This window comes from Cinclus cinclus, chromosome 1 (assembly GCF_963662255.1).
Source record: "Cinclus cinclus chromosome 1, bCinCin1.1, whole genome shotgun sequence".
Classification (NCBI taxonomy): domain Eukaryota; kingdom Metazoa; phylum Chordata; class Aves; order Passeriformes; family Cinclidae; genus Cinclus; species Cinclus cinclus.
The window spans coordinates 25,412,314-25,425,448 of NC_085046.1; the positions used below are offsets into that span (position 1 = coordinate 25,412,314).

General features: G+C 36.0%; 1 protein-coding gene across 1 annotated transcript in view; it reads right to left on the reverse strand.

Annotated features, from left to right (window-relative positions):
• Positions 1-12,851, reverse strand: part of ICA1 (islet cell autoantigen 1) — a 54,086-nt gene extending 41,235 nt beyond the window's left edge. The window contains exons 1-5 of the mRNA XM_062495218.1: positions 12,835-12,851; positions 10,586-10,757; positions 8,609-8,681; positions 6,780-6,903; positions 4,387-4,585 (exon numbers count right to left, since the gene is read on the reverse strand). Of these exons, the coding sequence (XP_062351202.1) occupies positions 4,387-4,585; positions 6,780-6,903; positions 8,609-8,681; positions 10,586-10,757; positions 12,835-12,851 (585 nt within the window). The remainder of the gene's footprint in view (positions 1-4,386; positions 4,586-6,779; positions 6,904-8,608; positions 8,682-10,585; positions 10,758-12,834) is intronic.
• Between the last annotated feature and the right edge of the window lie 284 nt (positions 12,852-13,135).

Consider the following 13,135-nt stretch of genomic DNA (forward strand, 5'->3'; position numbering starts at 1 on the left):
CTAGCAGTGATAACAGGCAAGGGGACAGCAGGGGAACAGTGTTGTAGGTCCTGAGCTTTCCTGACAGGCTGCAGCAGATGTAGCTTAGCCATACTTGCTGAGACCTTTACAATGAATACATACAATCAGTGTTTCCCTTCTGACTTTCTAATCAATAGATTTATTTATATCTTCATTATTTCCCCATCTACCCACAGAAGCTTTAACTTTTAAGAAATAAAAGATATTCAAGGGAAGCTTGCAGAGATCAGCCACTCCCTGTATTGGTACATTTATAACAACAGCAGTTTAAGCTATTGTTATAAGGACCTCTTGTTGAACTTTCCTTCTTATCACTTTCCACCTGACAGATTTATCTTTAAAATGACATTTTAAGGCATTCCTTTCAAGCATATAAAGGGCTACAACAAGAACTGGAGATAAACTGTATCCAAACAACTCAGCTGCAAGCTTGCAAGTTCTCAACATCTGCATGCAAACCAAGAGCTGGGCACTAAGGTGCAGTGCAGCTTGTCTCAGGGAGCCCAGCATGGCCACTGGGTATTTACAAAGATACTCCAGCTTTGATTCAACCCTCAGAATGAAGGGAAGACAGAAGAGTACAAGAATGATGGAAGCAAAAAACAAATACAGAAAGGATTAATCTGCTTTATCAATGCAGCATGATAAACAACCTATCATGCCACAGATGCAATTTTCTCATAGCCTAAAGTCAGCATGAGAATTTTTTACATCTCTCACTTTTTACTTCTTAGGGAAGACACTGAAATGTACAGGTTTGATGAGACAGTCTATGTACAATTCAATAATTGTACATGCATCTGAGCCAAGTAAAACGGCCAAGCCAATTGCACAGCCAAGTAAAACTGAACAGCACATCCTCCTGTGTTCCTGTAGGCTGCACATGGAAGGCTGTTGCCTGGTGTCATAATTTACCACTACACACTGTCCCATTCCTGCTCAGAAAATGCATGGAAAAACTTAACCTTTTCAGAACTGGAAGAAGGACACCAGCACTTGGGCCATTTGGTGTGTATTTTTACATCACAGCACAGTTCATGTTATAGTGTACAGTATCCAGACAGATAAAAAGAGACCAGATTAAAAAACTTTAAAAACCTGGTCAGTGTGGAGAATTTGGTAAAAGGATATTAGCTCATTTAAATTCTTATATATATCACAACAGTTTTTAAATACTCTCAAGGAAGACTTCAAACTCTGAACTTGGGATGGCAAACCTCTATAACCAGAACAGCACTGGACTGTTCATAAAAGCTGCTGATAGAAAAAAAAAGTTGCACAGCATTTATAGAACTCTGCAGGGAAAAGTAAATACCTATTTCCTTAGTTTGACTCAAGTAGCTACAATTACATAGATATCTTCAAACAACAATGTAAAAAGGCTGCTCTGCAGTGTTTTGAGACACTCAAAGGGGGTAGTGTTGCTGGGTCTTGCATACTTAGACTGACGCCTTAAGAACAGCATTAGAAAATTCTTTCAAGTACCTCATTGTTTTGAAAGAGAGCTACAAAAATGTCAGTGTTTTAACTCAGATTTTATCAGCTCTGAAAATACTGACTCAACTATTGATCTTTTAGCCTGAGCTATTCTGAAGGAAGGTATGAAAAACCCATCTGGATTGATTTAGCTTTGGTCTCTGAAAACAAGTACCATATCTGTATACATAATGATACATTAAGGATTACACTGTAAAAGGCTACATACTTGAAAAACAGTCCTTTAACTACATGATATAAATACTGCTGATGCATTAGGTGCATTAAAGATCATTAAACCAGCACTGTTTACTGGAAATTAAAAAAGTTTACTGAATACTTGGGATTTTTACAACCAGAAGTCTGAAGAAAACTCTCAAGAGCTCAGACAGGATCAGCTTTGTGAACTACTTGGTGGTATATCACTCAATATGCAACTCCAGCTCAAAGTGCTTATATCTGGCAATGGTATATTTAAGAACCAAAAACATTACACAAGTAATTATAACATCTTTTGCAACACAAAACTAGCATGACTTCTTAAATTGTTACAGATCCAAAATAACCCCTAGAACTTCAGCATTACACTGCCACACTATGGCACAATTAAGATCTGCAAGCAAAAATAGAAAAAAAAGAACAAAAACTCCTCTACTTTAATTATTTAGGACTACTGTATCCACCATTATCTTCTGTAAACCCCTAAAAACAAACTTAGACCTTGCTCAGCAACAGCTACCTAGGAACATTATGCTTGAGGATTTTATTTCAGCATTTTTTTCCCCAATTAAAAAAAGTTAACTTTCTGCAAGTATTAAATCTTCAAAGACTAGTTTGATATGCCTGTTGCACAGATGGGATATGTGGGGAAGCAGATACCAGGGGCATTTCTTTACTTTGTTGGTTACAAAATGTAGAGCTTTTTTGTTCTCTGCATTACAATGTGAACAGAAAGGTTTTCAGTTGACAGCCAGTCAGAGAAATGTTCAAAAGATTTTCAACTTTGGTCTTTTTTTAACTATTTGAGATCATGCTACAGAATCTGAGAATCTACTTTTATTTTATGTCAGAATGTAATTTATTTCAGACCTAGAAATACTTAAAAATACTTAGTATTTCCACATTTTTGCTACTAAGTTTTGTAAGAACTTTAAAAATATTTTTTTGCTGACCTTGAAGCACAACAACCAAAGTCTGAAATTTCACATCTAAGTTTTTATCTACAGCAGCTCACTGCACATACCATATATATTAATTACTTTGCCATTCATATAATTTATGCTTTCCACAGCATTTGTTTTGCAAGAAAGTTCTAAATCAGTTTTCTGTGACCATTACCAGTATTGCTTTATTCATTCTAACATTCTATTTCCAAGTGTTTTCCTAATAAATCAAACATTACACTAAGCAATCAGCTGAGGCCAAGACCATACCAATTATTTTACCTGCAAGAACTTTCCATTACAAACATTTCCCATGGGGCATAATAAAATACATGTCTGGTACCACAAGGCTTACAGGAATACCCTGTACTGAAGCATTAAATAAAGATTAGATGACTAACTGGGGTACTAATTGTCCCATCCCTTTCTTAATTGCTATTGTCACCACTTTGGTTTACAAAAAATGGCATAGTTAGATGCATGCTAGTCCTTTCCTGTTAGGATGGTTTATTCAAGCTTTTAGAATCTCCAATTATATACCTTTCATCTTCATTTTCAGTTACAGACTGCTTAGGCCATCAGTTAACAGGGTTTTCTTTTTTATACATTACCTATCTCTAAGCCATATACATATATACATGTACACTTTAATACAATTTCTGTTATTAGACCTCTGCTTTCAATTATGACACAATTTCCTTGAATTTTTTTACTGCCTTTATTCAAAGCATGAGTCGCTTGGTTATACCTAAGATCCTAAGTCTTTCTGATAGCCAGCATCTGTAAACAGCCAACTGTGAACATTATAGACTTTTAACAAACTCAGCTCTAGGGCACTAGAAGATGTGAAGGTCTCATGTGCATTCCTGAACTGTGACAAGATCAGCCTAAATAAATTCTATACTCTCACCTGCTAATAAAATTGCAGCCTACCACCTAGGACTTGTGATTTTGCAAGTCTTTTGGGAGGGGAGGAGTTCAGCAAACTTGAGTGACACTGAATGAAGACTATTTATGGAGTGCCTCCTTAGCAGTTTTAGTGTTCAGCAGTTGCCAAAGAATCAAGCTCAACTGCATAAAGAACCTAAAAATAAGTTCCAGATTTGCAACTCCTCCCCAAAACCCAACAATAGCAAATGTTGAAAATGTCGGTCTTTAACTGCCCTCAAAATCTAGCAGCAGACAGTGGAGCACTCTTCTGTTATTTTTAGTAGCAAAAATCAATATTCCCTTCCCCCACTGACAGCAGACGTTATCTTCTTCTATTACTCATTCAAGCATCACTGCTAAGTATTCAAAATCAGATAACCTTTTTCAAAAATATATATTATTTAAATTATAAAGACGTATGCTGAAGTTGAATAAACTACTAAAAAATGCCTTCCCTTACAGACCACAAAGAGATTAGCTAGGATAAATGGCATCCTTACTGCTTCTCAATTATGCCCTCCTCAGAAGAACCAAAACCATGCTTCATTGTCATTCATTAGGCAATCCCTTCTAGTGTGGGAAATAGAAAAGGTAGAAAACTCTCAAAAGCTGTTTGAAAGCAAATCTCAGAATGGAAGAATGCAAGAATGCTGAAGATGATGACGCCGATGAAATAAAAGCTCTAAGACCATCGTACCTGCAGCCCCATCCCGTGATTGCTGTATATATAGTGTATATATACTATTAATAACCACAGATAATCCAACATTCTAGGAAGCTAGAGGAAACTTTATACCTTCCTGAACTTTTCCATCTGCTTATAAAGATCTGGATCCAGCTCCTGAGACACATCTTTCATCCAGAGTAGAGCGCCTCTGTATTCAGTCCGATACTGCTCCATTCTGTTCACTGTCAGCCACGTGTCTGAGATGGCCCTGTATCTGAAAGTCTCCACTTCTTGATACAATCTACTAAGAGGAGTACGGAGTGCTAATCTAGAAGGCATGAAGGAAAGAAAGGAACATGTTAAATATGTTGTTCTACAAAGGATTAACACAACTCCTGACAGTTTACTAGCACTCAAAATAAACATATTCAGCCCACACAGTTCACTCAAGTGCTTGTATATGTTCCACCTGGCTGGAGGTACACACGAAACAGAATAATTTCGAATTAGTATTGTGTTTGCAACCCTTTTGTTCAAATAGCAACTTTGCAATTACACATGAGCAAAAAAGAAATTTCTTCCACTGTGCCTATGTACTTTAGTTTGACAAGCCATTTGTATGTTATTAATTACCATTCCTCCTCACAAGTTTCATTTAACAACTATAAAAGTACACCCAAGGTTAACTTATTACTGGAAAAGTATCACAGATGTATCAGGAATGTCATGCTAAACATCACAAAAAGCACTTCCCTTAGCCTTTCAGTCTTCAAATGTAAATGGAAATAAATAAGTCATCTGCCAGGTAGAGAATTATCTGAGTTTTTTCTTTGGTGGTTTTTTTGTTTGGTTTTTTGTTTGTTTTAAGTAATTGGAACAATTCTTTTGAAGGACATTTGCCTTCTGGAAGATTTAGACATTTGTCTAAATGTTTCTTTGGGCAAACACACTTTGAAAAGGCAGTAGGGGACACTCCCTATGCCACCATTCAGCCCCTAATGGGATCTCAACACTAGACAGGATTACTCCTCTTGCTTTGCTTCCTCCTGCAGCTTCTGCTTTCCTCTTGGCTTCCAGCAGCACCTCACTGGAATGGCTTCAATCAGTTGCCCACCAGCAGAGAGATAGTTTTATATGCTAGGAAGTCCCTTGGCATATGAGAATTTCCAATTTTGGCTTCAGTAGCCCAAGAAATGTCATCTTGATCCCCAGCTACTGAGTTAGCTGTGAGCATGAAACATAAATAAAAAACTGTCCCAACTTCAAGAAGAGTTCGAGGATAGCTCAAAAGAAGACAGACAAATAGTTTTGTTTTTATGTGAATTTATTTTAAAGGATACCTTAAAAATGTACTGAGCAAGAACTATAAGAATATGTGAATTTATTGTGACTTGTTTTCTTTCTACTACGTTTTCTCATTCCACAAATCCTTACCCGGCTATCCACAAGTTTAGTTTATGTAGATATGCACTGAGATTTCTATTAACAGTTAAGCTTCATAAAGAACCAAGCCATCAGCACTTTTTTCTCAAAGATGCCTTTCATGTGTCTTAAAGATCCCAATCATGACTGTTACTGGAGGTGCTAACAACCAAACTCCAGCCCAAGGTAAACATATTAAATTCTCAGTGCTCTGTATGCTATGCTTTATTTTGAGCCAAACAACTGCACTGTTAAGATAGAGACAGAAAGTATTACAGTAGTTAAAAGCCCTCCCAAGATCCTGTAAAACATAATGGTATGGAGTTTTCCTTTGTGAGCGATGGTGAATTTCATACTTTCATAGTTCTAATGGTATGAAAAAGAGCATCACAATACTTATAATGCCACCAGGCAATGTTACTTTGAAATTTCTAGAGCAAACACTGGGTCAGTGAGACATCAAGGACTCTGGTTAACAGCAGGGGTTAGTGTGCTTGTGCGTCCATCTGGATTCCTTACCTTTTACTTGCCCCTACACACTTGTCCACACAACCTATGCGAGCTTTGTAGGGATCTAGGATCTTCTCTCAGGGAAGTTCAAGCAGAAGCTGGCATTCAGACTCCTCCTTTCTCCTCTGTCTAGTCGAGGTATGAGACTCAATGGCCCAGAAAAAAATATTCCCTTACTCATTTCCTCCCTCACAGGATCTAGACACCTCCATAGTGAGCCTTCTGTAGCATTTCTCTGCAGAGTGAGAACTGCCACCAAATAGGAGAGGGACTTGACACCAGCTCCTTTACAACCCTACTGCTGGAAAGGCCATGGAGATGCTTCAGTACAGCTTTAGAACTACTGAGCTGAACAGGCACAGGAAGGGGATCCGAAGATACAGAGATAGCAGGTCCATAAGACAAAAGGCAGCATCAGGCAAAATTCAAGAAGCCACTAATACTGCCAATACTACAGCAGATTTTGTCAATAATTTTCCTATCAATTGGTTCCTCAAACATTTCAAACGGCCAAATGAATTATGACATTGATTTACATTGTACTTGTGATAATGGTAGCTGATTCACCACACAGCAATGTTGACTCATACCTTTGCTGAGAAGAAAAGCAGAGGGCCTTTCCTGTAGCTTGCATCATTTTTCCTGCTCTTGTTTTATCCTGAGAACCCTGTGATCGAAGAAATTTTCCCAATTCATTTTCTTCCTGAGACAGAACTAACAAAAAATAAATGAGTTGTCAAATATGTTATTTAATTGGCTCCTAACAGCTTTAAAACTGGCCTAATATCAGTTTAAGTCACTTTAGGTCCAAGCAGCAAAGAAAAATAAATAATTTCACATAATTCCTGCATTTACTAAACAGAAGACCTGATTCATTTGAGACACTTGCTGATATACTTAACAAGAATCACAAAATTCCATCAGCACCCAAAGACAACAGGAAAAATGTGCTATTTCTTTCTTAAAAAGAAAAAGCTTAGTTATATTACAAAATGGGCCATCTTGATTGCAGTAACTTTCAATGTTGGGTTTTTTTGGGTTCTGTCTGGTTTAATAGGTTGGTTTTCAGTCCTTTTTTACCACTTGGACTGTCTCAGCTGAGAGCATACTTTTATGGAAACTAAGTCCAAGTTCTACTAACCAAAATTCATTCACTTGGCTTTTCTCTTGCTCACCATGTTTCATGCTCAACGACAAAATTTCACGTGAAAAATCCAATACTTCATTTTAAAGAACATTTACTTTCAAATTACTTGGCAAGATTACTTGACAACTTTAACATTCTGTAATTCAAACATTGTATTTCAACTATCTGAAACACATCTACCTCAAAGTAGAGGTAGACCATTTTTTAGATGAAGTGGTTTTACACTGTATTTGTTGACTGCTTCTAAACTGGGACCACAGACCTCCAAGAACCTTACAAAAACATTTCATTATCCCCTCATCTCTTTGCCTGTTAAAGTGGTGATGTCCTAGAGCACCAATGTCAATCAACTGTCAAGAGGGAGAATGTTCTAAAACAATGAAAGATCTCTTGAAGTCCTCTTGCCATTTTCCAAAATGGCAACAGTCAACTCCAACGCAGACTCAGCACTCTTTGGTAGAAGATGCACATCTGCATCTCATGCAAATCTTTCCATCAGATTTCACCTGCCACTTCTTTAACTTGATACACTACTATTCTGCATTTCAATTTTACCTCCTGATTCTGAAACATTATCTGACTTTCTTGGGATAAATCAAAATGAAAGGCTTGAGAAAACATGGGTAACATTTAACAAAAGGCAGTAAATTGGAAGATGATTTCATAGCTGGAGTCTCTCTTTCAGGCCAGAAATTAAACAACAGGGACTGCAGAGAACCTTTAGAGGACATTTAATACAACTTGCTGTTTGAAACTTCCCAAATTAGGTGGCCATCTCTCACTAATGATTGTCACCAATTACTATTAGTAATTATTAGTACTGTTTTTATAATCAAGTCAGCTTTATCAAATTCATCATACTAGCATAGATTACTTAGTTATAAAATTGTAATAAGCCAAAAGTTCTTCATCAGAAATCCTGATTTTACAAAAACCCTGAAGCATTAAAACAGTTTAGAATGGAGTTATGATTCCTAGACAAGATGCTTCTGAATTCAAATAAGCCAACCAAGTCACAAGAAAAAAATTTAAAAAAACTTTCTCAAGTCATTATTGCTATCACTGCACTGTATCAATATATAAAACTTCAGAGATGGGAAATCTTCAAACAAATAAGCAAATCTGCATTCAGCTGTCTGCAAGGAACATTTTCTTTACTGTTGAATAGGATGAAACTAGTAGTTCCCCACTTTCACTTTTACCTTTTCACTTGTTCAATGAATCCGTAATGCAGACCTTCTTATTTTAACTACTGTGTTTGATCATACTTACAACAAATCCTTTTTTGATACAGCTCAATTGCTTTCAGCAACTCCATACATGTTCTCTGAATAGAATGGAACAGCTGATATTGAAACAAAACACACAAAAATTTGTCAAGTGCATGCAAGAAACACTCAGGAATAAAATACAAGAAAAGTCTTTGCAGAAATTATTAGAGAACATTCTTTTCTTCTTGAACAATGAGCAACATTTCTGCTATTTCTCTCATCTATTGTGCTCTTCCTTCAATTAAGTTATCCACTGAAACTAAAGACTGACCAATCATAACTTTACAGAAGGAAAATAAAGAAAAAATAACTCTAACAACATAATAAACAGTTAAAAATTAAACTATTTGTGTTGTTTTTATTTTTTAAGGTGCTATTTTTGTATAGGTATGAAGAGTTACAAATCTGTCTCTAAAAACCTTGTGGTTGAGCACACTTATCAAAATATCTATCAATCAATCAATCTTTCTCACATGTGGGAAAATGCATACTGAATTTGTCACGGATACTGTGAAGCCTAGTGGAACAAACTTGCATAGGTATGGGCACCACAGAAAGTTGCTGATTTTAACTTTAAGTTTTTATTTCATAAAATGCATAAGAAAATTTCTAAAGCAGCAGCTCCCAAAGGAAGTAGAGGTAGAAAAAATGTCAGTCATTAATGTATTTGGAGATTGTTTCTAGGAATTACTACTCTGTCTGTCCATCTAAAACCTTCAGCCTGCAACTTAAACCTAAACTCTACCATATGACGCATTACACAGCTAGAAGTAAAATGGCACAAAACTGGCACACTTAGTGCCTTCTTTCAATGCTGCTTCACTACAAATTTACACAGGTCTTGTCTTTTCAACTGGGAGTATGACTTGCAGGTGAGAACTTGTCCAAAACATGCTTATTTCACTTGTGGGAACACAAGTTTCCCTATTTCCAATCCCACCTGAACTAACAAAGCATCCTTCCTGATAAGTCTCCAACATAGCAGACATGGTAAAAACTCAGATATGTATTCATAAAATATTCTTGCATACTTCCAGCTTGTTTTACATCAATACTCTTGATTTACAACCCATTGTGAAGACTCCATAGGCAGAACCACCAGGTGATAAGTTATTGCTGTTCTTGTGTTTGTTGTACTACTACCTCCTGTATTTCAGCTAAAATCTAAATAAACTGAGAATCCTAAGTAAGTATTTTTTTAAGAAACTGCAGGAAAGCCAGTAAAGCAAAACATTTACCCTCACATAAGAAAACAACACAAACAAAACTTACATGGACATTAACTGCATTATTACACTAGTATATCCTCAGTGTTTTGCTTAGTCTCAAAGACATTCTACATCTTCATTTTGTAGAACTTTAACTTTTTCTTTCCCCTCAGTGGGGTTGAGGATACTATCAGTAGGACTCTCTTTGTCACACAGCAGGATTCCTTCTCTTGGTTTTATTTTATAGACTTTCAGAAGCTTCTTTTGCCATGTCAGAACCCATTAATCTGCTTGAAACCCACAGAGTAGACTGCAATATGCACCTTGCTCCTGGGCATATTGCATGTATTTCTGGTATACGTGGTATTTTATGCTTGTATAAAAAATGTAATTTGTACACTCAAATACTACCAGGAAAAAAACCCAAAACAAATCACCTTACACTGACATAGGCAAAGGATAAGGATGACCGCCTGACTCCCCCTAATAAAAGGAGAAAATCTGTTCCTAAAACATGAAAATAAATCTGAGATATATTAAGTTCCAAATAAAGTTAGAGGGACATGGGGCTTTGTGTTACAAAATTCCCCTATATTCCCTGAATTTACATAGATGCTTTCATCAGAATTTGGAAGAGATATTACACAAAAATTATAAAAATGTATGTATGTTGTTATATCCTGTGTGAAGACATACTAAAGGCTTGGTGGAAATTATAACACTTTAAAAATTAACAAACAGAGAACACACATTATGTAAACATTACAAACCTCTAGTTTTGCATCCAGATCTGCATCTGAAGCCACAACATGTTCATCTTCCTTTTTTCCTGTAACTTTTATAAGGGTTTGTTTTGTTTTCCAATATTTCTGCTGCATTTTATTGACCACAGATTTTTCTTGGCTTTGAGCATATTGATCATAAAATTCTCTTGGATAGTTGCTAGAATATTAACAAACAATTTAAAATTTCAATTGGATGCTTTAAAAATAAGTCTAAAACAATTAATACATCTCAATTAAGAACATTGCATTTGCATCCTGACACATATATTCTAACATGCAGTTCCTCATTTTGCATTAATAACAAAGCAACTAAATTACTGTATTTCCCATCCTACTCTGAAAAATAATACACTGATTTCAACTTGAATATCTTAACCATGCAGGACTGCCTAATAAACAGCTTCAAAGAATTCTTCCCAATGCATTATGAAATGATTTATAGCCCATGGAATTAACTTTTTGTTTTGTATAATTAATAGGAGATTTTCAAGTGAACTAGCAGAGTTGTTTAAGCAGGTAGCAATTTTCATGCTATTTCAGCACTGTTGGGATTTGACATAGCTCATTTTATGAATGGAATTAGACTGCTTCTTGCCGTCCTTTTTTGTAATTGAATAAGAAAAGAATTAGAAAAACACTCTTTTGAGCATGCTATGTGAAAGACTGATCTCTCACATTTCTCTTTATTTAACTGACTACATGACAACTGTGGGTGCATAACAGTAACCTTCTCTTTCGAGAATTAGTTTTCACTGACAAATAATTCTGCATTCCTGTAGCAGACAATAAAAAGTGCAATATATATATTCCACAACATTTACGCCATACTCAGACAGCTTAATAGAAAATATAACCTTACAATGAAATCTTGGTGTCTTTCAGGAAGTGTCATTCCATTATTAATTTGTGCAAAAGTACATGCATTTTCCCCTACGTGCATATATAAAAAGCTGTGGTACTCTTTCAGCTTTCTAGAACCCTGTGGTTGCTAAAATTGCTACATTGAATACTCCATGAAACTTAAATAGGTTGAGTTTATTTTGATAAGGTACCTTCCACCGGTGATGTGACTGTGGTTCATTAGTGAGATATTGACCCTAGTTCTGTTCACAACACACAGACTGCTCAGAGATGTTACACCAAGAGGTCTTCAGACCCAACATACACATCAAGTCATGTACTGAGACATGTGTCCCTTAGAACCAGATCATCTGTAAGATCCCTTCCAACCATCCTATGATCCTCTGATTACATGTATCTATATCTACATATTTGCTGTGAAGTAATGCAGCCTTTCTGAAAAAACAAGCCGTTGGTACACGTGTTCCCCAGAAGGGTAGCACACCCACCCTACAGTTACTAGTGACACAGTTCAACCTGAAAATTTTTTTCACAGGGTTATATTGCTTGCTTTAGTTACTTTTATTCAGTGAGTTAGGTGACAGTGCCTTAATCACCAAAGAGATGGTAAGAAATTAAACTGGAAGTGAGCAGGGACATAATTTTAAAAAACACTTATACAGAGCACTTCATGGCTTCTTCACCAAACTTGAAAAGCAAAGATGTCTGCCCATTAAATTCTACACAAATATTAGTTCCAAGAGTTTAATTTATCAATTAAAATTAAAGATATTCTGGTGCTACAGCAGGAAATAAAAAGCATGTACGAAACATACCACATTTTACATTACACACACAGACAACAGACAGCCTATCAAGTTGGGTGAAGATCATATTCTGATACATCCTGCACCTTTAAAGTATAAAATTTACAACCTTTAATGAATAAAATAATCCTCCTGCATTATAAGAAAACATAATATGAGAGTTTAATAAAAATAGTATTACTTTAATAATAATTGAAAACACACATCAAACTTCTCACAAAGTATTATAAAGACCTTAGCTGCCTGGCTAGTTGTGTGCTTTGACTCCTGCTACAGCTGTGAAAATAACTGAGATCTCATTTCAGTAGTCAAGTGAAGAAAACACTGCAATTCCTCCCATGTTAACCAGACTTGAGAGCCACCCCATCTGAAGTTATCAGTTACTCTGGGAGGAAAGGTGCCAGGACTAAAAATCAGCTACTAATATAAGGTCACAAAAAGATTAGAAAAAAATGCTGGGATTAATACAGATTCCTAATTTATGAGACTGATAAACCAACTGAACAAATCAACATACCAAACACTATTAGCTCTTCAGAATAAAAATACCAAAATCCAGATACTTACTATTTATGACCTTCCATGATTCTTGTTTTCTTCAGACACCTAAATAAGAAATTACCAGTTAATACAAGTACCTGTAATTTTTAAGTTAAACACTACCAATCCTGTTTCTTTTCCCTCTGAAAATTCCTATGCTGGAGCATCTTGTTCACCATATTACAAAAGAAAATTTTTCAATATGTGAGCCAAATGCCTTCCTTGTGTTACACACAATTCCCGTGAGAAACCACTACAAATGGATTTAAGTGCTGCCATCAGTGATGCCAATCCTTCTATGTTAGCAAGTTTTTCAAGCAAAAGCAAA